Raw genomic sequence first — 27519 nt, forward strand, 5'->3', positions numbered from 1 at the left:
AGTGCACATGAATCAATGTGTCAGCAAAAGTAGCTTCAACATAAATTCCCTGGAATTAGCACAAATGTTAAATTGCATCCATCCATTCTAAGGCAGGTAGAAAAACATAGACACACAGTATGACACAGACAATACAGACACACTAGACAAACAATAACACTACAGGTACAAATAATCAGTTTTAAAAGTTTGGCACGCTTTTCGTTTTTTTTTTATTCTCGTCTTTTCAGCACTATCCAAGTTCTTTTTACGTCCCATTTGCTTGTTTTACTTGCTCTCACAAGCAGCGCATGAGCCCAAATGGTACCTTCCTGGTAGTGACGGAAATGCCGGGTAGTGACGGAAATGCCGTTAGCATACATACGTGCCGTTAAAGGGAATTATCGTTAACTCGTTATTAGCCCGTTGATTTTGACAGCCCTAAACTAAACATGACCCGATGACCATGTCCGGATAGTTTCAAAAATGCAAATCCGGGGTTAAAGGGAGCTCCCTCTATTTGAGTGTAGTTTTAAAACAGTCTCTGTCTACACACAAATGCATATACCAGCTATCATGCACATTTTGTCCAATCAGAAGACCAGAAAAGCGCCAAAAGCTGACTTGGTGGCATTACCTCTGTTATTATGTTTGTTTTAATATACTAAACGTTAGGGCAGGGCAATATATCGAGTTTGAAAGATATATCGAACAGAAGCCCGGAAAAGCGCCAAAAGCTGACTTGGTGGCATTACGCCTGTTTTTATGTTTGTTTTAATATGCTGAATGTTACGGCTGGGCAATATATTGAGTTTGTAAGATATATCGATATATTTTTAAACAAGCTATGAATTAAGAAAATATTGTAATATCTATATTATTTTTTTCACATTAAAATGATCAAAGACCGCTTATTTGTTTTGTTCCTTGTTCGCCCCGCTTCCCACTCCCTCGCAACACTCCGAGGGCTATTAAACCCCTCCCCCTCCTCCTTCCAAGACGTGCTTGCACTCTCACCCACTGCACTGACCCACAACAATAACACAAAATATATTGGAAAGATTAACGATTTGTTGGTTTAGGGAATAAGAAAATCCATCGTTGGTAGGTTGGTTTAAAAATTATGAGTCACGATTGTTTAAGAGTAGGGCAAAACCATTATGGACAGGCCAATCAGAGGCAAGACAAGGCAGGTCACCCAACCAGGAAAGGAAATCACAACAGAGGCGCACATCCCAAATGACGACGAGTGTCGGAGAAGAGAGAATTTTCAAGCGAAATGTACGCCAAAGTGAGGAAGATCATAGTCACACTATTAAGTAACTTACTTTGCACTGACCACCTTTAGTAGGACCACAGAACTGTACGTGACAGTCCATTACATCGTAAGACTGAGAATTAAAGGGTGCCTACCCGCAAATTAATTTTTTTTATCAAAGTTTGACATATGTTGTACTATTTGCACAGCTATGTTATTTATTTTTTATAGAAACAATATTTCTCTATTGTATTTGTGTTATGTAATTCTGTACTACTTAAACAGTTTATTTTCTGTGCTGTAAGCACCCATCTTGATTAACTGGGTTAATAAAAGTTACAAACGTTTACAGTACAGTTGTCATTCAGTTCAATTTCAGTGAATATCGCTCAAAAATGAATATCTTTATGTGTATATTTTAACCAAAAAATATATTGAATATCAAGTTTAAGCAAAAATATATTGAGATATACTTTTCCGTCCACATCGCCCAGCTTTGCTAAATGTACAATGACAATTAAAATATATTTGAAACCAGCCTGAAATTGCACAAAGCCTCTCGAACTTTTTTTAAATGCCTAAAGCGCGCCTGTGTTGCTGAAACCCAACATTTGAGGAATTATAACATATTTAATCAGCAACATGATGATAAATATGGGCATGTGTGGATTAAGTGTACATTATTTCTAAAATCAGCGCATACTCACAAGGAGCCAAAGAGACCACTTCAATGTTTAAGTGGCTAAAGAATTAAATCATAACACATTACACAGTACACACTAACAAGGAGGAAGGATACATCATTGGTTTATTTTAGACGCTCGGGCGCATTATACCCGCACACACAATAGCGCCCAGCTCCATCTACACAAATGAAACACACGCAAGTTGACTTCATGATCTGTTGTAAAATACGGGTTAAACATGAGATAATGTTGCATCTTTCTTATGACACAAAGCAAAAAGTCTTGCTTTTCAAAGTTGTTCCAACAGCTGGAAGTCTGACAACGATCAAATCTCAAACAGTTGACTGTCGGAAGGCCCAGTTTAGTGCCTCTTCTTTTATCAATGTATAGTGAACATGGCAGCATGTTCACATTCAAACATACAATAAGACTTCTTAGTGTGTTAAGGCAGCAAGGCAGGGTTGTTGAGCGTGACGTCATCAGATGAGTACTATTCTCCGTTTGAGCCGTGTACACGCATATGCTGAGGGGAGAGTTTTGGAACTCTTCACCCTGGCCAGCGTTTTTAACGACAAAATTATGTGTGTGGAGAAGAGGCCTAAATGCAGAAATACTTATGCGTTTATTAAGTATCCGTGTTTGTATGGACAAGGCCTAAATGTCGAGATGCTATAGTGACACGTACTTGGGTCCATTCCAATGCCGTCGTCGAGAAAACACAGCATGTAGCCACCCCGCAGCTCTGGCTTTTTCTCTGTTAACAAAGTATAAAGTTGTCAAGTAGCTGAAATGTCAATTGTCAGTGTGTTCTTTGTTCAAATATACCTGTGTAAATGTCAATTCTCGTGGCGTTGGCATCTCTGCAAAAGGAAAACCCTCATGTGATTACAAAACAAACATTTTAGTGCTTAATATCAGCTATATACTAAACACACACACACCTGGAATTGTCCACAAGCTCTGCTAGGGCTCCAAATAAAAATTCATGGGTTGTCCTGAAACCAAATACCATTCAGGTTATTATTCAATAAAAGACACACTAAGCATTAGTTATAGGGGGGAGAGTAATCATGACGGATACAGCGTCATAATATGAGATGTTTTAAACATAATTTATATAATCTCAATTTAAACCACTAACACAACTCATGTAACCTAATGAAAGCCAGATCCTTGTAGTTCGCTGAGCTCCACACAAGTATCTGGGACTTCTCAATAGGATATGTATTTCAGAAGGCGGGGCCTTGTAAAAAAATAAATTGTATGTGATCGGATAAACCACTTGTCCAATTTCTTGAATGACGTGCTACTTCAACCACTCACATCGAAATCAACCTGTGATTCTGACGAAAGCGAGGCTGAGAAATCCAAACCCGGTCGGAAGAAGAGCCAAACATCCTTGCCACCAATACATGCCTTCAAAACCATTCTCTGTTCATCTTTTAAAGAATTAATATTCGATAGATTCGACAAAAACAGTTGCAATAGCAGAATCAATGTCAGCACACGATGCAGCGAGGGCTGCGTGGCGCCATTGTTGTTTGAATAAAACAGTCCCTTCGGCGCTAGTCACATACATGAAATCCCGCCGGGCGATCCTGATTGGCTCATTATTGTTTGCTATCTTGAAGGAGTTTGCAATGCTTTTGAGCTCAGACCATTGTGTGGAGCTCAGCGGACTACAAGCGTCTGGCGAGAGTCAGGTTACAACTCATGCAGATGCAATTGATATTTTCAATTTAAAAAAAAAATACAAGTGATGGTGTCTGTTGTCACATTCAATGGAAATGTGTAGCCATTTAATTTAGACGGATATAATTAGAGCAGTGGTTCTCAAATGGGGGTACGCGTACCCCTGGGGGTACTTGAAGGTATACCAAGGGGTACGTGAGATTTTTTTAAAATATTCTAAAAATATCAACAATTTAAAAATCCTTGATAAATGTATTTATTGAATAATACGTCAACAAAATATGGATGTAAGTTCATAAACTGTTAAAAGAAATGCAACAATGCAATATCTAATGTTGATAGCTAGATTTTTTGTGGACATGTTCCATAAATGTTGATGTTAAAGATGTCTTGTTTTCGGAAGAAATGTTTAGAATTAAGTTCATGAATCCAGATGGACCTCTATTACAATCCCCAAAGAGGGCGCTTTAAGTTGATGATTACTTCTATGTGTAGACATCTTTATTTATAATTGAATCACTTCTTTATTTTTCAACAAGTTTTTAGTTATTTGTATATCTTTTTTTCCATATAGTTCAAGAAAGACCACTACAAATGAGCAATACTTTGCACTGTTATACAATTAAATAAATCAGATACTGATGACATAGTGCTGTATTTTAATTCTTTATCTCTTTTTTTCAACCAAAAATGCTTTGCTCTGATTAGGGGGTACTCGAATTAAAAAAATGTCCACAGGGGGTACATAGATGAATAAAGGTTGAGAACCACTGAATTAGAGTAATGCAGCAGTGGATACTACCAAGATCAAAGAGCAGGTTTGAGTTCAAAGAGAAGAGATGCCAGTTTGCCAGACCACTACAGAGGAAGACTGTACAGGACCTCACACTAACAATAACGCTCGATTCTCCCTGATGTTGACATTTTGACAATACAGAAAGACGTAACCAAATATAGATTATGATTGTGTACAACTCTATTCTATGTGGATAGCACACTGCATGTGATGAACACTGTAAACAGAGTGACATTGTTCTGTCTGCAAGGATGAACTTACGAGTTTGTGTGCAGGTATTCAAAGGTAAGTTGAGCCCTGCTCAGGTTGCTGTAGCTGGAGTAGGCCATGGCCTTTCTCAGTTATCCTCTCGCTGACCACTGATCTCTACTCTCCAGGGTGCAGTCCTTGAGCAGGAGAGAAGGAAAATTAATACAATTATTGTTTTTACATTGATACAGTCATGTTGATAATATGCAATATCCACACTGGGAAGAATCGAGCGCATCTGAGAAGTGACCGGTGGGGTGTATTGTTATGGTTACCGTGCAGCGAGCGTGAATGTTGCGTTTCTACGTTGTTTGTGAGACTAAATTAGAAGCAGTTCCAAACATATTCCTTGTTTAAGCAAATTAATAGACATTCATTATATGAAGGTTTGAAGCATAGAGCGTACGTTGACACCAATATAGGCCGACATGGCTAAGTAGCGTTAGCATAGTTGATACACTGTTTATGAAGTCGCAGGAGCTATGTAGCTAACGTTAGCTTTGTAAGCGGGCTTCAATAATATTATGACTTTCCAGCTGTTATGTCAACCGGTTCGAAAATGATAAAATACTTTGATACGTATCGTTTCCCCTAGCACAGAATATGGACTTTATAAGAGGCTTTTTACCCGACATAAGGCGTTCAGAAGGGCCGCGTGGAGTCCGCGCGTATATTGGGTTCAGAAGTTGGATTTCTCCTGGCCTGCAAAGCCACGCCTCTTCGATGAATTGGCGATCTGTTAATGCAATACTTTGCTGCTTCCTTCAGCTTTGGAGGTGGTACTACATACTCTTAATTGTTCTACTCTTAATATAACGCACATTCGTTTCTCGTCACATTGATTTTTTTCCCTACTCTTTATCGTCATGGTCATTGTCTAAAGCAGGGGTCGGGAACCTTTTTGGCTGAGAGAGCCATGAAAGCCAAATATTTTAAAAATGTATTTCCGTGAGAGCCGTATTATATTTTGGTAATACTTTGATATGGGGAACATATTCAACATTAATTAGTTGCTTATTATCATGCAAATTCGTAACATATTGGCTCTTAAATAGTCATTTTTAAGTACTTATTAATGCCTTTTTCTGCATGGCCTTATTTTACAAGCAGTAAGCCACTAACTAAGAGTCTTCCTTTATAACCTCAGAATTATTGCTTATTAGTAACCCTAACCCTTATATGGTCCCCTAGTGTCCAAATAACTCTTAATTAAGTCTTTGTTACTTAGAATATGTTCCCCATACTAAAGTGTTACCAATATTTTTTAACACTGAATACAACTAAATGTGCGCATTTTTAAGTTAGACTAACATTTTTAGAGTAAAATAAGTCTCTTATTCTTTTTAATAACATTGTTATTCTGAAGCTAACAAATAATAAATGAAATACTTCTTACCATTAATGCGACTTCTTGGATTGATGGAATAAAATGCATGAGAATCTTTTTAATTTTGAACGTTATTTTTAACCCTGTGATTACCAGCGGAATCATTTATTACTTATCGTGTTAAGCAATGTCAGCTAAGATTTATCTGAGAGCCAGATGCAGTCATCAAAAGAGCCACATCTGGCTCTAGAGCCGCAGGTTCCCTACCCCTGGTCTAAAGTAATATGGATGTTGTACCGATCCATTGTGGTGAAAAAGGAGCTGAGCCGGAAGGCAAAGCTCTCAATTTACCGGTCGATCTACGTTCCCATCCTCACCTATGGTCATGAGCTTTGGGTCATGACCGAAAGGATAAGATCACGGGTAAAAGCGGCCGAAATGAGTTTCCTCCGCCGGGTGGCGGGGCTCTCCCTTAGAGATAGGGTGAGAAGCTCTGTCATCCGGGAGGAACTCAAATTAAATAGCCGTTGCTCCTCCACATCGAGAGGAGCCAGATGAGGTGGTTCAGGCATCTGGTCAGGATGCCACCCGAACGCCTCCCTAGAGAGGTGTTTAGGGCACGTCCAACCGGTAGGAGGGCACGGGGAAGACCCAGGACACGTTGGTAAGACTATGTCTCCCGCCTGGCCTGGGAACGCCTCAGGATCCCCCGAGAAGAGCTAGACGAAGTGGCTGGGGAGAGGGAAGTCTGGGCTTCCCTGCTTAGGCTGCTGCCCCCGCGACCCGACCTCGGATAAGCGGAAGAAGATGGATAGATGGATGGATATTGCATAGTGCAAACATAAATACATTTTAGTGAGGCTCTCAATAAGAAGAAACCTTAAAATGATGAAAAAATTTTAAAAAAAAAAACACTCCAAAAAAAAAAACGGTAAAGGTGAATAAAAGCTGTTATTTTATGTTTATAGAGCCCTCATAATGTTGAAAAACGTATTTTGAGGGTCTTAAACAATTTTTTTAAAGCTCAAGCTATGAAAATATTTGATTTATAATTATTCATTTCTACTTGACGGACAAATTTACCTATAGTATCGTGGTCGTGTGTATGAAAAAAAGGCAATTTATAAATACATTTTGATGTCCAAGACCTGTTAACAGCAATAAACGAGGGACAACTAAAAAGTTATTTTAGTTGCAACATATTATTATCACCATATAAGAACTGACAGACCACATACATACAGTGTATGTATAATAGTGATTAGATATAGGAATATATGATATTCAATCAATCAATCAATCAATGATTATTTATATAGCCCTAAATCACTAGTGTCTCAAAGGGCTGCACAAACCACAACACAAGCCACAACGACATCCTCGGTAGAGCCCACATAAAGGCAAGGAAAACTCACACCCAGTGGAACGTCAGTGACAATGATGATTATGAGAAACCTTGGAGAGGACCGCATATGTGGGCAACCCCCCCCCCCCCCAGGGTAACCGAAAGCAATGGATGTCGAGCGGGTGTAACATGATACTGTGAAAGTTTAATCCATAGTGGATCCAACACAACCGTGAGAGTCCAGTCCAAAGTGGATCCAACACAGTAGAGAGAGTCCCGTCCATGCTGGAGCCAACAGGAAACCATCCCAAGCGGAGGCGGATCAGCAGCGCGGAGATGTCCCCAGCCAATACACAGGCGAGCGGTCCATCCTGGGTCCCGACTCTGGACGAGCGGTCCATCCTGGGTCCCGACTCTGGACAGCTAGTACTTCGTCCATGGCCACTGGACCGGACCCCCTCCACAAGGGAGAGTGGGACAGAGGAGAAAAAGAAAAGATACGGCAGATTAACTGATCTAAAAAGGGAGTCTATTTAAAGGCTAGAGTATACAAATGAGTTTTAAGGTGAGACTTAAATGCTTCTACTTAGGCAGCATCTCAAACTGTTACCGGGAGGGCATTCCTGAGTACTGGAGCCCCAACAGAAAACGCTCTATAGCTCGCAGACTTTTTTGGGGGCTCTGGGAATCAATAGTAAGCCGGAGTCCTTTGAACAGAGATTTCTTGCCGGGACATATAGTACAATACAATCGGCCAGATAGGCTGGAGCTGGACCGTATAGTATTTTATACGTAAGTAGTAAAACCTTAGAGTCACATCTTAAGTGCACAGGAAGCCAGTGCAGGTGAGCCAGTATAGGCGTAATATGATCAAACCTTCTTGTTCTTGTCAAAAGTCTAGCAGCCACATTTTGTACCAACTGTAATCTTTTAATGCTAGACATGGGGAGACCCGAAAATAATACGTTACAGTAATCGAGCCGAGACGTAACAAACGCATGGATAATGATCTCAGCGTCGTTAGTGGACAAAATGGAGCAAATTTTAGCAATATTACGGAGATGAAAAAGGCCGTTTTAGTAACGCTTTTAATGTGTGACTCAAAGAAGAGAGTTGGGTCGAAGATAATACCCAGATTCTTTACCGAGTCGCCTTGTTTAATTGTGTCAGGGTCTAATACCATGAGACATTATGAAGACACAAAAACAGAGTATAGAAGACAAACCAGTGATTGCTTTTCTCGTACGAGGAGAGAAACTGGAGCCAGTTACAGGCTCCCAATTTACTCTGAAACTTTCTCCAGTCTCCTCGCCTTTTTAATTCATTTAGGGAAGCCCTTTCAGTACAAGCACACACACACAGCTGCGCTCAGGGAGGGGGATTTACAGCTGTGTGGGATACCTAACCCCTGTGCTGATAACTAAACACAGGCAAATACATAGCAATAAAAGGATTAGCAACTTCCTGCATTGCTCTGGCCCATCTGCAAATTCCTCCTAAATTCAATCTAATACCAAGTTTCTTTTGTACTTGTCTACTCAATGCACAAAACAATCATATTTGAATAAAATGAGATAACTTATTTACAATTAATCCAACATTTCCTTCCTGTTTATCACATTTTTATTCAAATTCTCACATCACCTTGAAACAACCACTTCTTTCGATTTTCAAAAATATGCTTACACTCAGAATATAAATGTTGCAATGTCATTATTCGGAGTCATATGAATCTGGAAACAAATCTGGTAATGCAGGTGCAAGATCGTCTGTGTCATCATCATCATCATCATCAACATCAATTTGTTGTTCAGACAGTAAATACATTTCTGGAAACAAATCAGGAACACCATCCAGGTAGGTATTCTCATCTTCATAATCATCTTTCTTGTCGTCCACCAGGAAGTGCATCTGGACAGCTTTATCGTCTGCTGGGCTAATCGCTGTGGTAATCAGACAGTTAAACAGAGAACACAGACAGGGAATATAACAACATCCATACAACGTCAGTATTGCTGAACACGGCCATAGATACTAAATATCAAAGACTTGTGTTTGCCAAAACACGTCAATCCAACCCTCCCACATAGATGTATCTATGCCAGAGTGCTTTTTAATCTTACCGTTAAGGGTGTGCAGGCCTTCCAGTGATTTGGTCAGGCTACTTTCTGCATCATTGTAGTTTGGTACGAACATGCAACACTGTTCACCAAATATTGTGCACATGCCCCCTTTTTCCGCTAACATGTCTAGCGTCATACGGTTTTGAAAAGCCATAAGGAAGGTGGAGGCGTTGATCAGCGACGGCTTCAAGTCGGCCTGTGTAATTTTCTAATCTCTGTACGTTGTAGTGGACGTAGTTTATTCTGTCAACATTCTTGTTAATCGTACCCCACCAGTAGACGGAATTCAAATTCAGCTGCAACCTGATTTACCAATTTATAGTTGTCAGATACACTTCTTTGGACATCCATTGCATCGATCAAAATTCGGTCTACAACACTTTGCCAGTTTACATCACATCTAGTTCTTTTCCAATGTTCAGATATCAAACTGTTCAGGCGTGTTAACAATTCTTTTACAAATATTCATACATTTGTTATGTGTAAGCAGTTATCTTATGATAAGTTTCCTAACTGTGGTCCAGGTCAATGCAGGTATAATTAGCTTCCCTTTTTTTTTTTTTTAGATATTGATCAAATATTGGTTTCTGTTTTGTCTCTTTAGCTACAACGTAAATTTTGTTTTGCTCATTACTTCAATTAAACCTTTTTTGACTCATCTTGAGTATTTGTCTGGGCTTTTACATACAACACAATCAATTTTTGTAGCCTTTCCTACTTGATCCGTCATAAGGAACAAATTAATTGCCAAAACAGGAACCAATTATTATCAAACTTTGACACACCATCAAATGGTATGCTTACAACTGTGAAAGTGGAATTTGTAGTGCGCTAGTGAATGTGTCCCTTTTTGGTGCAGTATTTCTACACTACTGCTAGACTTTTTACACATTTGTCTGTAGTTTGTCCTGCAGACTTGGTTTGTGGGTGGACAATGAGTCCCACTTGTCTTTTAAGTCGATACAATACAATTTGACCTTTAGGAATTGTTTGATTGAACTGTACACTTGTCTCGTCCATTCTTTTTGTGGATGGATGTACTTCTGGTGGTTTCCACAAATACCATATTGCTAAAAATACCAAAATGGTAATAAGAGTGGCTACCCAACATGCGATAGCATCATTAATCCTTTTCTTTGTTTTTGGCATCTCTCAGAGGTAAGGTTCTCTACGTAGGTCGGTGTCCTTCTAAGATCTTTACTGACGTTTGGGTTTTTCCAAGCTCCTAACCGTCTAAGACCACACTATTGATCAGACTTTGGCTCACCTTCCTGTTTGGACGTTACCTCGTAAGAGATGACCATTTTGCAATGTGTCAAATGTACCCAAGTTGACCTCTCTGCTATTTTAATGGCTGTTGGTGTAGTCAGTGGTATGGCCCCTCCCACTTGGGAGAATGCCTATGATTCCTTTTGATGCTCTTAATTAAAACCCAATCTCCTGGTTCCACTAATTCCAGTTCCTGTTGGGGGACAGAAACATCCTCATTAAGTGTTTGTTCTTTTTGTCTTTCAAATATTTTTCTCATATAGTCTGCCAAATTTGAATCATCATCAGTTTCCCATTCATTTCTGAAATGAGGTAGTCTATATTGTCGTCCCAAACATTTTTCATATAGTGTTAAGCCCATGGTACTCGTAATGTTTATGTACAATTTGACCAGATCTAAACATTGTGTCCATGGTCTTCCTGTTTCTTCTATGCACTTTTTAACCTATTTTTAATTGTTCCATTCATTCTTTCTACTAACCCTGCACTTTGGGGATGATTCTATATGGAACATAGTACTTATCTTCTTTATTATTTGGTTTACAAAGTGTGCCCCATTATCACTGTAAATTCTTTCTGGGATCCCGTATCTTGGTATTATGTCTTTGCACAATGCTTTTGCTACTGTTAAAGCATCTGGTGTTTTAGTTGGAGTTAATTCAATCCATTTTGAAAATGCATCTATTATTACCAGGCAATATTACTTTCCCTAACTTTGTTTTAATTCCATATACCGTAATCCATATGTATTACTTAAATCGATATAGTGGTTGGGGAAATTTCCCTCATCTCGGTCTTAAGTGACCCTATGGATTGTGTTTGGCGCATGTCAAACATGCCCGACAAAATTTTTTTAATAAGATTTGTAACCATACGTTGTGTAACTTTGGTGCACCTCAAGTTTAGTCGTGGTCCATTTGCATTTCAGCTTTCTACATAATTTATGAGCTCTAGTTTCTTCTGTAAACCATGGGGTACGCCTTTTTGGAGCCTTTTTTAAGTTCAGTGGTGCTATACTATCAATGGTTTCGCGCAGGGCGTCGTTAATGTTGTTAGTGAGGTTATCAATAGAGCCCACATACTTTGGGAATGGTGCCATTACCGAGGGCAGTAGGTCAGCAAGAGTTGTCGTTGTGGCAGCATCAATGTTGCGCCTGCTATAACAATTATTATTATTATTATTATTAGATTGCCGAACATGAGTCTGAACTTTGAATTTTTTAAGGTAATGATCGGACATTACTTTAGTATACGGGAGTATCATAACTTTGGAAACGGTGATACCCCTGAAAAGCACTAGGTCTATCGTATTACCGTTGCAATGCGTGGGTTCATTTATTATTTGTGTAAGACCACAGCTATCAATTATAGTCTGGAGCGCCACGCACGGTGGGTCCGATGGAGTATTCATATGAATATTAAAGTTGCCCATTATAATTATATTATCGGCGTGCGTTACTAGATCAGCAACGAACCCTGAGAATTCATTAAGTCCGAATAGGGCCCTGGGGGAAGGGAGATAACAGCCAGGCATAGAGGCAGCGGTGTGACAGACCTCATAGTAAGCACCTCAAACGATATATATATATATATATATGTATACATACATATTATATATATATATATATACATACATACATATTATATGTATATATATATATATATATATATATATATATATATATATGTCTTGATTGGATTATCCAGAGAATAGTGCTTGATACCGTGCTAGAGCGCAATGTGTAGGTGTGGGAAAAATCACAAGACTACTTCATCTCTACAGAACTGTTTCATGAGGGGTTCCCTCAATCATCAGGATGATTGAGGGAACGGTGATACCCCTGACAAGCACTAGGTCTATCGTATTACCGTTGCAATGCGTGGGTTTATTTATTATTTGTGTAAGACCACAGCTATCAATTATAGTCTGGAGCGCCACGCACGGTGGGTCCGATGGAGTATTCATATGAATATTAAAGTTGCCCATTATAATTATATTCTGTTTCATGAGGGGTTCCCTCAATCATCAGGATGATTGAGGGAACCCCTCATGAAACAGTTCTGTAGAGATAAAGTACTCTTGTGATTTTTCCCACACCTACATATACATATATATATATATATATATATATATATATATATATATACTTGAAACCTTTAGAGAAATTTCAAATCAATTATGTATAATTCTGTATACAATTTCAGAATTTTAGATACAGGACAAGACTACATTGAAATCATTTTTAAAAGCACTGTGGTGATTAAAGTTATAAAGCATCCCAAGGTATTTTTTTTTAACTTTGGTATTAAATAAGCATGATAGCAGATTGAAGTTTAGGGGGGACGGTGTAGCGAAGTTGGTAGAGTGGCTGTGCCAGCAATCTGAGGGTTCCTGGTTCAATCCCCACCTTCTACCATCCTAGTCACGTCCGTTGTGTCCTTGGGCAAGACACTTCACCCTTGTTTCTGATGGGTCCTGGTGAGCGCCTTGCATGGCAGCTACCGCCATCAGTGTGTGAATGGGTGAATGTGGAAATACTGTCAAAGCGCTTTGGGCTCTTTAAAAAGAGGTAGAAAAGCGCTATACAAGTACAACCCATTTACCATTTACCATTGAAGTTTAAAGCGTTTGTCGAGAATTTAACACAAATAACAGACATTTAACAAAAAAGTAAAAATCACTTTTGAAAAGTACTAGATGTTTTTTACAAATTTATTTTTGAGAAAATGTTACAGTAACGGTATTTAAATGTAAAAAGAAATTTTCTACTGTAATGAAAGTGGTCATGCTCGGAAGTTCAATGGTGAAATAGCGCTTTTAAAGCTAAGATTTAAAGCCACAAAGGTCACCATACACTCATTGGACAAATTCTGGAACTGGTAGTACAGTTGGTTTCTTCACAGTCACAAACTCAGTCGTTCAAAATTCAGCGGATAATATGTTCAGGTATCAATCAGAGGTTCCTGTAACACACAACAAAATATTATCAAATTAGGTTGCTATGATCATATACTGTAACATGTATTAATGGTTAGGTATCACTTACTTAGATATTGTATTTAAATTGTTTCTTGCTTACATGTTATTCATTTAATTGTATTTATTTATTTATCGAAAGGGGAAAAAAGATATGGTATTTACAATTTGGAGATCCAACCCTTTCCTGTGGTAGCTGCGTGTAAGTAGATGTGCCAGGCTTGTAGCCAAACAAATGCCTATTAGACACACACTGACTTCTATCAAATGTCGAACTACCACGCCCTGCTCCTCCTGGGGATTAAGAAGATCAAAATGGCAGTTGATTATTTGTATTTGGTCACCATATTATTTCTATTTAGTCCTTGCGCTACCTTTGTTAACATGGCAGTGAGAGCAGGGTCATTCCTGGAGAGAAGCGCATAGCAGGATTGTGGTGCTGCTGGTGGATGGTTAATTGCCTCAACATAGACAGGGGATAGGTTGCTCTCAGGTGCAGGACACTCCGGAGGAGGACTTCAGAAATAAGACACTTACTTTATTAATTCATAACACTTTGGTGCCTTAGAGACGAACAGAGTGCAACTGAACTCACAGGCTCATGGGTAGGAGATCAGCTTGTGCTTTTATTGTGAGACAGGTACAGGTGTCATTTTCAGATTGAATCTTGAGAGCTACAATTTCATTTCCTTGAGACAAAAAAAACAGTTTTTCCACATTAAAGAATCTTTTTGGAATTTTGCCTATTATTCACAATCCTTATGTGAGACAAGTACAGATATATTTCAATATATTATTATTCTAAATTGTAAACAAGCGTTAGCAATAGGTGGCTATCTATGCAGGTAAATGGGATTTGATTTATTCCTCCTAAAAAGTGCTCTTAAAACATCTAAAATGTTTTACATACATGCTATAACTAAGTATATGCATTGTTTAATATAGTAACAGGCACATTCATGATACCAGGTAATAGTTAAAGTATTTTGGTAATTTTAATCATTAAGTGGTGCATTAATTTCACAGAGTGCATCAAATCGTTCACTATTTCCTTCAACAGCAATTACTAATTACGGAAGACTTTGTGTTAGCCAACGACGACTGCTTTTGGACAAGTGATGACCCAGTATCTTATCCTTTGGAACCTGAATATAAGGAGGAAGAGCTACAAGTATTAGACGCTTAGTAATAAGCAGGTCTAGCTAGGGGCGTAACGGTACGTGAATTTGTATTGAACCGTTTCGTTTCGGGGGTTTCGTTTCGGTGGGGAGGTGCATCGGACAAGTTTCCAGACGGACATATTAAGTAGCGTAAACAATACTCAAAATGCCGAACATTTGAGGCGTTTAAGAAACTCTGCCCTGACAGCCCCGCAAAAGAGTACATGTCCGGTGAAAAGAGGACATAAGGTCAGTCTGTCCTAGCCCGTTCGCTGCTAGCACCGGACATGTCCTCTTTTGCGGGGCCGTCAGAGCAAAGTTTCTTAAATGCCTTAAATGCCCAACATTTTGAGTTATGGTTGCGTGTATTGACAATGTTTGTTCAGGGTTAAGAAGGGGTTAAAAACAAAACACATTGTGTGCACAACAGCAGCATTCGTGAGGGAAGGGCAGAGAGCGAGAGAGTTATGATAAACGTGCATGCGTCTCCAGGCTCTGCTTTTTATCCATTGATTTATTAGATTTTATTTATTTATTATCTATAGCAGGGGTGTCAAAAGTGTGCAGCCCACAGATAATGTTTTAAAGGCCCGAGGCACATTCTAAAAATACTATTAAAATAAACCAAAACATAACAAAAGTGAAATAAAAAAGCTTCAAGGTTAAATGTGATTTAGAAAAACTTGCAATGTTGACTAATGAAACAAAGCTGTTTTTTTTTCTTTCAAACTGTCATTGCTCAAAAAATAATATTGAATCAAAATCAATGTTATTATGAATTATTGACCTATCCAAGGTTCCCATTACTTCACATCAAATATTCCACTAAGAAAAATATTTTTGGTGGAAGATTTTGCAAATTTGGTATATAAATTACCCCAAAATTTATATTTTGTTGTTTTCTTACTGTACCGAAAATGAACCGAACCGTGACCTCTAAACCGAGGTACGTACCGAACCAACATTTTTGTGTACCGTTACACCCCTAGGTCTAGCGCTAACTAAACACTAAGTATCATTTAGCAGTATTGCTAAGAAATACTAACTATGAACATAATAAAACAATTGCTTACTGTACAATGTCTGCTTTTACCACACTAAGCTAAATGATATTTTTCTATCTGTGTGTTTCTAATGCTTTTACATCTTTCTTTATTCCTTCTTCAATATTTTTAGTAACAAAAGCACCCAATCTCTGTTTCACCGCCTCACTTTCAGCTAGCTAGCTGATAAGATAGCGAACCTAAGCTAGTACTGGCCCAAAGCTACTTCGCTGGTCACTGCTCCAGAGCTCAGTGCTATCTTTCTATCTGTATGCTTCTAATTATTTTACAGCTTTCTTTATTCTTTCTCCAACACATTTAGTAGTCTATTTGAACTAAAAAAAGCACCCACTCTCTGTTTCACCGCTTCACTTTCAGCTAGCTAGCTTTTAAGCTAGAAAAGCTAAGCTAGTAATTGCTAGTAAGGGCCCCCTGCCTGCGAGAGGTAATGATGAGAGGTATAGAAGATTAATCTTGTTCAACAAGTGGCTAGATAGTTTTTGTAGAGAACAGGGACTAATGTTTGTTGATAATTGGCCCTCTTTCTAAAGCAAATCTGGCTTGCTGAGGAGGAACGGCCTTCACCCTAACCGGGAAAGCGCCATCACTCTTTCTAGAAATATAGATTACTGTTTGAGTCACACTTGACTAGCTACACTAGAGCAAGCTCGTACACAGACAACTACAGTGCCTGTGGAGTCAGTTAAGCTAGAACTAACCAGTGACACGCTGGAAAATTACGACACACATTGTATTTCTAGTAGAATAATACATAACTCACATATTGTTTTTTCTGTAGTGACTTCGCCAGAGGTGAAAATGTATTCTTCACGATCCCCACCAAATCAATTCCTAGATGTGATCAACATTATTTAAGGCGCACTACGCGAAATAGACGTAACGTTATTAAAATCAGTGCTACAAATACAATTGACAAAAATGCCTCGAAACAGCCTACTACCTTTAATATGGGCTTTTTAAACATCAGATCATTGTCTCCAAAAGCGTTATTAGTTAATGGGGTCATTAGAGACAACAATCTTAACGCCATTGGTCTCAGTGAAACGTGGCTAAAACCAGATCATTTTTTTTCTGCTTAACGAGGCATCTCTTCCTACCTATACGAGTACACATATTGCCGGTCATCTTAAAAGGGGTGGAGGGTCGCACAAATATCCAATGAAAACCTTACCCCTAACCAAAGTAATACATTTTAAATAATTTGAGGTACTTACTATGAGGTCTTTCACACTGCTCTTTCTCCATCTGGCTGTTATTTATCGACCCCATGGACCCTGTTCAGACTTTATTAGATAGTTTTCTGAGTTTGTTGTTGATCTAGTGTTAAACGCAGATAATATAATTATAATGCAGGATTTTAATATTCATATGAATAACCATCAGATCCTCCTTGCGTGGTGCTCCAGACTATAATTAAATACTGTGGTCTTACACAAATAATAAATGAACCCATGCATCGCAACAGTAATACGATAGATCTCGTCATTGACCGGAGTGTCATCACCTCCAAAGTAATGGTAATCCCATACACTAAAGTTATGTCCGATCACTACCTTATACTAAGCTACTACAAACCCTGTTTCCATAGGAGTTGGGAAATTGTGTTAGATGTAAATATAAACGGAATACAATGATTTGCAAATCATTTTCAACCCATATTCAATTGAATGCACTACAAAGACAAGATATTTGATGTTCAAACTCATAAACTTTATGTTCTTTTGCAAATAATAATTAACTTAGAATTTAATGGCTGCAACACGTGCCAAAGTAGTTGGGAAAGGGCATGTTCACCACTGTGTTACATCACCTTTTCTTTTAACAACACTCAATAAACGTTTGGGAACTGAGGAAACTAATTGTTGAAGCTTTGAAAGTGGAATTCCTTCCCATTCTTGTCTTATGTAGCGCTTTAGTTGTTTGTTTACGCTTCATAATGCGCCACACATTTTCGATGGGAGACAGGTCTGGACTGCAGGCGGGCTAGGAAAGTACCCGCACTCTTTTTTTACGAAGCCCCGCTGTTGTAACATGTGCTGAATGTGGCTTAGCATTGTCTTGCTGAAATAAGCAGGGGCGTCCATGAAAAACTACTTAGATGGCAGCATATGTTGTTCCAAAACCTGTATGTACCTTTCAGCATGAATGGTGCCTTCACAGATGTGTAAGTTACCCCTGCCTTGGGCACTAATGCACCCCCATACCATCACAGATGCTGGCTTTTGAACTTTGCGTCGATAACAGTCCGCATGACATAATGTCGAATATTTCCAAAAACAATTTGAAATGTGGACTCGTCAGACCACAGAACACTTTGCCACTTTTCATCAGTCCATCTTAGATGATCTCGGGCCTAGAGAAGCCGGCGGCGTTTCTGGATGTTGTTGATAAATGGCTTTCGCTTTGCATAGTAGAACTTTAACTTGCACTTACAGATGTAGCGACGAACTGTATTTAGTGACAGTGGTTTTCTGAAGTGTTCCTGAGCCCATGTGGTAATATCCTTTAGAGATTGATGTCGGTTTCTGATACAGCACCATCTGAGGGAATGAAGGTCAGGGTCATTCAATGTTGGTTTCCGGCCATGCCGCTTAAGTGGAGTGATTTCTCCGAATTCTCTCAACCTTTTTGATGATATTATGGACTGTAGATGTTGAAATCCCGAAATGTCTTGCAATTGCACTTTGAGAAACCTTGTTCTTAAACTGTTTGACTATTTGCTCACGCAGTTGTGGACAAAGGGGTGTACCTCGCCCCATCCTTTCTTGTGAAAGACAGCATTTTTTGGGAAGCTGTTTTTATACCCAATCATGGCACCCACCAGTCCACAATTAGCCTGCACACCTGTGGGATGTTCCAAATAAGTGTTTGAGGAGCATTCCTCAACTTTATCAGTATTTATTGCCACATTTCCCAACTTCTTTGTCACGTGTTGCTGGCATCAAATTCTAAAGTAAATGATTTTTTGCAAAAAAAAACAAAACGTTTATCAGTTTGAACATCAAATATGTTGTCTTTGTAGCATATTCAACTGAATATGGATTGAAAATGATTTGCAAATCATTGTATTCCGATTATATTTAAATCTAACACAATTTCCCAACTCATATGGAAACAGGGTTTGTAATAAAATGCTCTAGCAGCCGCAACATTAATGCTGGCACAACTACGACTCTTGCTGGCCTGCTGCCATCGATAGTGGCACCATTCCCACATTATGTGGGCTCTATCGATAACCTCCCCAACAACTTTAATGATGCCTTGCGCAACGCCATTGATAAAATGGCACAGCGAAAGCTAAAAAAAGGCGTTGTGATGAGCAATGAGAAACCTGCCAAGGTTTCTCTCTTTTTTTTTTTTTCAACCCAATTTTTTCTTGCCCTGTCAGTGTGGTTTGTGCAGCCCTTTAAGCATTTGTGATTAAAGGCTATATAAATAAACTTTGATTGATTGAGATGTTGACTGATGGGATATTTATATATTTCAGCACAAAACGTGTGTTCCTCTTTTATAATCCTCACTCCTGAGGTTAAAAGGAAGAGAAAATGGGCATATTCTGTCCCTTGCCATGTCTTTAGGTTGAAACTGAATTTTAAAGTTGACCAACTTCTCAGTTTATGGCCACAACCTTATACAAAACAAGTGAGAGGTTTGATTTTTAATTTAGCACAAACTTTTACCAACTCAGAGGCTACTTACCTTTCCGTGATCAATGCCCCGTGTTACTAAAAGTAATTCCTCTGCGTTAGCTCTTTTAACAACAATGTCGCTAATACTTGGTGTATATGAAGGTCACTGCATGTAAATTGACTATTGTTGGTGTTTTTTAAGGGTTTTATAGGCGGTATTTAACAATTTAGAATTCACAAAAAAGAAAAAAAGAAATATATTTTCTCTTGTGTTACATTGGGATTGTGAATGATAGGAAAAATCCCCCAAATCCCACGTTTGCATTCACAGTATAACAATACCTACCTCCAAGATGCAACTGACTGGCAGTCATGGTAGTGTATAGGTCGACATCTGTTGGAAGGCCATGGCTGCTTGTCACATCCACAGGAACTTTGAGATGCAACCTGATGACAGATGGAGTCTGTATTGTCGAGTCCAGTGATGGAGTGGTTTTATCTTTTTCCTCTTTGGTCAGAAACACTGGTTCATCTGAGCTCTGATTAGCTTTTACACACAGGTGGAACTGTGATAAGGTGGCAAGGAGATGGTTCCAGTCCTAAGGAAAAAAACAGCAATATAACAGAAACAGAAATACACAGTGCAAATAATTTGCCAATTGCCAAGATTAAAATGTTTATTATGTAGACATTTCCCCAGTTTTAAAAGCTATTTACTTATTCTTAGTCATTGGCTGATCTAATTTTTACCATGAATAATTATATGGGTTCTATTGTAGTTTGACATTTTTAAAAATTTAAAAACAATTATTCAAAGAAGATATTTATTTTTTTACCCACAAAGAAAATATTGTTTAATGATTCTGCAACATCTCGAGGATGCTTAATTTATCAATTGCAAGCTTAATAATGCTTTTTTTTTCTGGTCCATTTTGTTGAACATCTTAATTTTATATTTATAAAAATTAAACCTCATCTTTCCATATAATTTATAAAAAAACATGCACAGCTATTCATTCTTTTTTATCTGGACCTACATTAATGTGGTCTACAGGCCTAATAAAACGGTTAAATGTGTCTTTACTGCATTTTTACAAATGCAATAAAGACACTAACTTACCATGATAAATGAATTACGACTAAGTAAAAATCATTCATTATAAATCCAATATCTTCGTTGATAAAACATAAAAAAACTGTTTATGAACTGCTAAATGCATTTTTCAACATTACGAGAGCCCTCTAAAAATGAAATAACACATTTATGCTATTTTAACCCAATATGGTTATGTTTCTTAAAACTGAGCCAATCAGTGGCCACATTATTGAACAGAGCTCTAATTGATGTGGTCTACTCTGGTGGCTAATACTACTGTAGTAATGACATTTTTAGTTTATGTAGTCATTGTTAAAAAATTGCAGAATGTGATAGAAAAAATTTTCAACAATCCCCAAAAAATGTGTGCTGTGGTGACTACAGTAAATGACAGCTTTCAAAAACCTTTAACTTTGTTATAAAGAGTCTTTAAACAACATTTATGGCTATTTGTGTTACGTTGTTGTTTTTGTCATTGTTTTGCATTAGTAACACAATTGTTCAGTGATCACAATAATTCAAGTAAAAAGTATCAGTCCGGTATCGACTATCAGTATCACCCACTATTCGCATCGTCACCTCGCCAATCGGACGCTAACTTAAGCCTTGTGCATTTTGGACAATGTGTCCCAATACTTCCATACGCGCAAATGGGCAGTTTATCCGGTAGTGACAGGCTGCAGAACAAATCAAGTCAATATGGAAGACACTAAACAGCACATTGGCCCTCTACATAGGTAATTTGAGTACCAAAAAACATGACAGGACGGTCGACCACCATAAAGTTTAATACAACCTTTGGCTTTTTGTTGCCATGAACATGATGTTGAAGGTAAACAAAAATGCAAAAAAACCAAGGCAAATCTTCATGTGTTTTATGAACACATTACTGTAAGTGCATATATATATATATATATATATATATATATATATATACATACAGTATATATCCTTCTTTCTTTAGAGATGAAACACAATCTAGATTAAAACAGAAATATATTAATTACGATTAATTTAAATTAATCCACAGCACCAATGTTATAAATCTGATTAAAAATGTGTAATTGTTTGACAGCATCAGTATTATAGTGGTAGCTCAACTTAAGAGTGTGTTGATGTAAGCGCTGTTTTTATGCTAACTGTTGGGTTTTAAGTTGCAAGCAAACATTTGAGTTACAAGCATCCCCGCCATTAGTTAGCATAGGCAATGTTACGATGAACCCCGTAAGACCCGCCAGAAATATATGTTCTAACTGGCTAGCATTGGTTTATAGCTAGAGTGACATAACCTGGTTTTCCAGTCAACGGAGAGGAGAAAGTGAGTGAAGGACAGCGCTGAGAAAAAGAAACTGATGATATTCATTGAGAAATCATCAAAAACATGACAGATGTGGGGCCAAATTGGGGAAGAAATTCAGGCGTGACACAGCTAGTGTGCAAAAGGCTTGTAACAATAAACGGTATAATGATAAACCGCAGTAAAACTTCCCACGGTTAATATTACCGTTTTAAATTAAAATGATTGTAAAACCGCGATTGGTAACACTGATACACTCACAGACCAGTGACACTGCTTATTGTTATCTAGCAAGCACTAGTTAGATTACATGCTAACATAAAAACAAGAGACATCAACGCCTTTCTCCATTAAAAAACAACATTCCTCGATTCAAACGTGTATAAACACATCGCTGTTTGAGCAACTGAGATATTAAATTGTGTACATAAACCTACGGGCTGTGCTCTCTTACAGTTGACCGAAAGATCGATTGATACTCAAAGCAATATGACCACAGAAGTAAAATTTGCATAATGTCACATAAACCAGATGTGAAGCTCCTAGCACATGCTTTTTTTATAGTTAAAAAAAAACTTTTACAAACTATCACAAAAGAAAATAAACATTTTTAAATGTAATGGGGGTCAGGTGTACAATGGTAAACCTGACTACCCTATGACTTCAAGAAAACTTTTACAAATTAAAACAGAAGGATAAACACATTTAAACGCTCAAAAATAATAAAGTAGCCAAAACAATATCATCATATAACATAATTATTTTGCAAAGAAAGTGTAGAGTGTGGCTATTTATTCATTTACATTTTTTTAAATAAAACTTGGTTATAAGTGTTTTTGAGTACTTTTGAGCACATTCAACAGTGCAGTTATAATAATAATATTGGAAACAATAACTGTGATATGGAATATCTGTATCGTTACATCCCTAGCGTGCACCATACTGAAGCAGAATGAGCGTAACGCCAAGAATGTTTAAATAGTATCCAAACGGACAATGACAATATAAAAACGCTGCTGATGGATGAAGATACAGTAAAAGCTCACTCTCCAAGGTGAATGCTGTACATTATTCTTACATTAGTTGTTAGTAGTACATTCGATGGTATTGTTTTTATTCAATATTTGTTTTCTAAAAGTGTGTTTTTCTTTTTGAAGGACATGCTACATGTTAAAATTGTGCTGTTTTGGGGGTGCCAAGCATAGTTGATTTCGACGGATTTTAATGGGAGATGCTTTGAGTGTTTTGTGCTTTTGTGTTTTCAGTCATAGAACAAATTAAACTTGTACTGTACTGAACTATATTGTTTAAATTCGATCCTGGGCTCGGGATTTTTCTGTGTGGAGTTTGCATGTTCTCCCCGTGACTCCGTGGGTTCCCTCCGGATACTCCGGCTTCCTCCCACCTCCGAAGACATGCACTTGGGTATAGGTTAAATGGCAACACTAAAAAAATGGCCTTAGTGTGTGACTGTGAGTGTGAATGTTGTCTGTTTATCTGTGTAGGCCCTGCGATGAGGTAGCGACTTGTCCGGGGTGTATCCCGCCTTCCGCCCGAATGCAGCTGAGATCGGCTCCAGCGACCCCCCGCGGCCCCGAACAGGACAAGCAGTAGAAAATGGATGGATGGATAGAAATTACCTATAAGCCAAAAAAAAAAATCATACCTTTGCTGTAGTGTCCGGGTTGGAAAGGGTGTGAGTGTTGATGTAAGACCCAAGGCTGATGAATGAGATAGCCAGTGTCAGGATACACACAAAAAACGTCACCGCTGGAGGATTTTGGGACACATACTCTCTTAAATTGCTAACCATATGCCAGAAAGCCATCATTAAACACGAATGAACCTGTGATGAGGTAAACAAAGGAAAGATGCGTCATTAATTGGCACTACTTTTTCTTTCTTTTATTTCGAACATGACATATCTACAACAGGCAATTTCATCATTTCACAATACACAGTACATCATGTCCGAAAAGGAGTAGGAAGAAGCAAATCTTATTTAATCCTACCCCTTTCCCACGCCAGAGCGCCCACAAATATATAATTAATTCATTGACCTTCTTTACAGCAAAAATATCAAAATAACAAAATGACATCCGTGAATGAGTAACACAACAGTTTTGTAATATGTACTTATATAATTCAGTCATTATTAACATACTGAGATTAAGAATATCTTATTTTCAATGAGTTTGAAAGTGTTTCTCATAATTCTTCTTCTTTGTACTTTGTAAGCACTATTAATTCGAACATCCTCTTAAACTGGATCATATCAGTACAATGTTCAACTTCTTTACTTAATCCATTCCATAATTTAATTCCACATACTGATATGCTAAAGGTTTTAAGTGGTGTACATGCATACAAATGTTTTAAACTAGATTTTCCTCTAAGGTTATATTTTTCCTCTTTAGTTGAGAAGAATTGTTGTACATTCTTTGGTAGCAGGTTATAATTTGCTTTGTAAATCAATTTGGCTGTTTGCAATTTTACCAAATCACCGAACTTTAATATTTTTGACTCAATAAATAAAGGGTTTGTATGATCTCTATATCCAACATTATGTATTATTCTAATTGATCTTTTTTGTAACACAGTTAACGAATGTAGCGTAAATTTGTAGTTGTTTCCCCATATTTCTGCACAATAACTCAGATATGGTAACACTAGCAAGCAGTAGAGAATATAAAGTGATTTTTGCCCCAGGACGTATTTTGCCTTATTCATTATTCATTATATATTCATGTCTGATGCTCTTTTCTACTGTTACCAAATAGCATAATTTTAATTTTATTGAGATTCAAAGATAATCAGTTTTTATAAAACCATTTTTTTAATTTGTTCATTTCTTCCGTTATTATTTGTATTATCTTCTGTGTGTTCTCTCCTGACAGAAAGCAATTGTGTCGTCTGCAAAGAAAACTAACTAAGTCCTTTGTAACTTTACAAATGTCGTTTGTATAAAGATTAAACAATCTTGGTCCCAGTATTGATCCCTGGGGTACGCCAAAAGATATATCCAACCGTGTTGACATATTTTCACCCATCTTCACATATTGCTTCCTTTTGGTTAAATAGCTTCTTACCCAGTTTAATACCAAACCTCTGATGCCATATTGTTCTAGTTTTTGTATTAACATATCATGATTCATCGTTTCCAATGCTTTTGTTAAATCCTTTTTGATTGATTGATTGATACTTTTATTAGTAGATTGCACAGTTCAGTCCATATTCCGTACAATTGACCACTAAATGGTAACACCCGAATAAGTTTTTCAACTTCTTTAAGTCAGGGCCCACGTTAATCAATTCATGGTACAAATATATACTATCAGCATAATACAGTCATCAAACAGGTTAATCATTATAGTATATACATTGAATTATTTACAATCCGGGGGGTGGGATGAGGAGCTTTGGTTGATATCAGTACTCCAGTCATCAACAATGCATCAACAGAGAAATGGACATTGGAACAGTGTAGGTCTTACTTGGTAGGATGTGTACAGCGAGTAGAGAACATAGTGAGTTCAGATAGCATAAGAGCAAGTAAATACATTAGAAGTACATTTGATTATTTATATTAGGTTATGGGATGAGGTTATGGGAGGAGATGGGATGTGAATGGAGGAGGGTATTAGTAAAGGGTTGAAGTTGCCTGGAGGTGTTGTTTTAGAGCAGTTTTGAAGGAGAATAGAGATGCACTTACTTTTACACCTGTTGGGAGTGCATTCCACATTGATGTGGCATAGAAAGCGAATGAGTTAAGACTTTTGTTAGATCGTAATCTGGGTTTAACGTGGTTTGTGGAGCTCCCCCTGGTGTTGTGGTTATGGCGGTCATTTATGTTAAGGAAGTAGTTTGACATGTACTTCGGTATCAGGGAGGTGTAGCCGATTTTATAGACTAGGCTCAGTGCAAGTTGTTTTACTCTGTCCTCCACCCTGAGCCAGCCCACTTTGGAGAAGTGGGTTGGAGTGAGGTGTGATCTGGGGTGGAGGTCTAAAAGTAACCGGACTAGTTTATTGTGGGATGTTTGGAGTCTAGATTTGAGGGTTTTGGAGGTGCTTGGGTACCAGGAGGTGCAAGCATAATCGAAAAAAGGTTAAATGAGAGTTCCCGCAAGAATCTTTAAGGTGCTTTTGTTGACCAGAGAAGAGATTCTGTAGAGGAATCTCGTTTTTTGGTTGACATTTTTCATTACCTTGGTTGCCATTTTATCACAGGAAAGATTAGCCTCTAGAATGGAACCTAGGTAGGTGATCTCATCTTTCCTGGTGATAACAATGTCACCCACTTTTATAGTGATGTCACTGACTTTCTTAAGGTGGATATGGGACCCAAATAGAATGGATTCCGTTTTACCTAAGTGTATGGATAGCTTGTTGTCAGCGAGCCAGGTGCAAATATTAAGGAGTTCAGCACTGAGGATTTGTTCCACCTGTGACTTGTCCTTGCCGGATACCAGCATGCATGAATACTGCGGCTGCACATTCTTTAAATGATAAATGGGTTGTACCTGTATAGCGCTTTTCTACCTTCAAGGTACTCAAAGCGCTTTGACACTACTTCCACATTTACCCATTCACACACACATTCACACACTGATGGAGGGAGCTGCCATGCAAGGCGCTAACCAGCACCCATCAGGAGCAAGGGTGAAGTGTCTTGCTCAGGACACAACGGACGTGACTTGGTTGGTACTAGGTGGGGATTGAACCAGGGACCCTCGGGTTGCGCGCAGCCACTCTCCCACTGCGCCACGCCGTCTATTGCATTGGTAATTTCCTCTGTTATTTTGAATAATGCTATTGATGTTGAGATATTTGCTCTAAATCCAGTGGTCATACTACTGCAATACTCTTGTTGCAGTATCAGAACATATATGTTGCCTTGTATAAACATATGAACTCCCTTCTGGCGCTGTTTTATACAGTATTTGTACTTTGTTTAGTATTTCTTGATTGTATGTAAATGTTCATATGATAAATAAAGGTTTATAATTTTTTTAAATATACACATATATTTATATATATGATCATATCAGCTCCACACTAATGAAGCTATGATGCAGATGGATGTTTTACAGACGTCTTACCTTAAGTTCAAGAAGTTTACGCTCATCACAAAGCCGTTTTTGTACGGTATACGAACTCCCCCATGTCGATATGTGATAAGGAGCAGACAAAGTTCATGCGTTACGGATTGAGGAGGATGACAACATACGGTAGATTGCATTCACGACATACTTATCGCTTTACGATTGTCAACCGGTTGCTGGACGTGATTGGACGACCACAACCACGTGATCAGCAGCATTTTACTGTACTTAATATTTGTGTAATTTGTATTTGTTTTGGCATGTAACATTTACATAAATTACCGGGCATCCGTCGTTTCATCCCAGACATTATTCATGACAAATTTGTGGTTTGTTTTAAATATGTGCTATTTGGATTTACACTTTATGAAAAAAAAATGTTGAAAATGAATTTTACTTTTGCAACCTCATTGGCTAAGTTTTAATTTCAATACCCGACTTGTTTTTTTGTGCCTTAAAAAAGAATTA

At 38.0% G+C, this 27519-nt stretch overlaps 2 protein-coding genes across 5 annotated transcripts in view; both read right to left on the bottom strand.

Annotated features, from left to right (window-relative positions):
• Positions 1 to 5424, bottom strand: part of LOC133556483 (ATPase MORC2A-like) — a 28039-nt gene extending 22615 nt beyond the window's left edge. For both annotated transcript variants that reach the window (XM_061906444.1, XM_061906443.1), the window contains exons 1-5: positions 5289 to 5424; positions 4673 to 4797; positions 2865 to 2918; positions 2749 to 2783; positions 2609 to 2677 (exon numbers count right to left, since the gene is read on the bottom strand). In XM_061906444.1, coding sequence (XP_061762428.1) covers positions 2609 to 2677; positions 2749 to 2783; positions 2865 to 2918; positions 4673 to 4740 — 226 coding nt within the window. In that variant the 5' untranslated portion in view covers positions 4741 to 4797; positions 5289 to 5424. The remainder of the gene's footprint in view (positions 1 to 2608; positions 2678 to 2748; positions 2784 to 2864; positions 2919 to 4672; positions 4798 to 5288) is intronic.
• Positions 5425 to 8932: 3508 nt separating this feature from the next.
• On the bottom strand, positions 8933 to 27221 carry LOC133556485 (transmembrane protein 248-like). Of its 3 annotated transcripts, XM_061906449.1 has the most exons (8): positions 27049 to 27218; positions 23741 to 23793; positions 23614 to 23668; positions 19901 to 20153; positions 14297 to 14390; positions 14076 to 14217; positions 13867 to 13995; positions 13424 to 13688 (listed from the first exon to the last, which is right to left on the bottom strand). In XM_061906449.1, the coding sequence occupies exons 2-8, from the start codon at positions 23776 to 23778 to the stop codon at positions 13668 to 13670; spliced, it is 732 nt and encodes a 243-aa protein (XP_061762433.1). In that variant the 5' UTR covers positions 23779 to 23793; positions 27049 to 27218; the 3' UTR covers positions 13424 to 13667. The 3 variants fall into 3 exon arrangements, with proteins under 3 accessions (XP_061762434.1, XP_061762433.1, XP_061762432.1); XM_061906448.1 differs by having other exon boundaries at positions 23614 to 23793; positions 27049 to 27216; XM_061906450.1 differs by lacking the exons at positions 13424 to 13688; positions 13867 to 13995; positions 14076 to 14217; positions 14297 to 14390 and adding an exon at positions 8933 to 9275 and having other exon boundaries at positions 23614 to 23793; positions 27049 to 27221.
• Positions 27222 to 27519: the final 298 nt, after the last annotated feature.

The sequence above is a fragment of the Nerophis ophidion genome, linkage group LG07 (assembly GCF_033978795.1).
Source record: "Nerophis ophidion isolate RoL-2023_Sa linkage group LG07, RoL_Noph_v1.0, whole genome shotgun sequence".
NCBI lineage: Eukaryota > Metazoa > Chordata > Actinopteri > Syngnathiformes > Syngnathidae > Nerophis > Nerophis ophidion.

What these genes read in the sequence shown, in the direction of transcription:
- LOC133556485 (XM_061906448.1), bottom strand. Translation starts at nt 23,778, where the DNA reads ATGATGGCTTTCTGGCATATGGTTAGCAATTTAAGAGAGTATGTGTCC. An exon ending in TCACTGCCATGTTAACAAAG is followed by an intron (nt 13,996 to 14,075) that starts GTAGCGCAAGGA and finishes CTTAATCCCCAG; the next exon opens with GAGGAGCAGGGCGTGGTAGT. An exon ending in AAGGGTTGGATCTCCAAATT is followed by an intron (nt 13,689 to 13,866) that starts GTAAATACCATA and finishes TGTGTGTTACAG; the next exon opens with GAACCTCTGATTGATACCTG.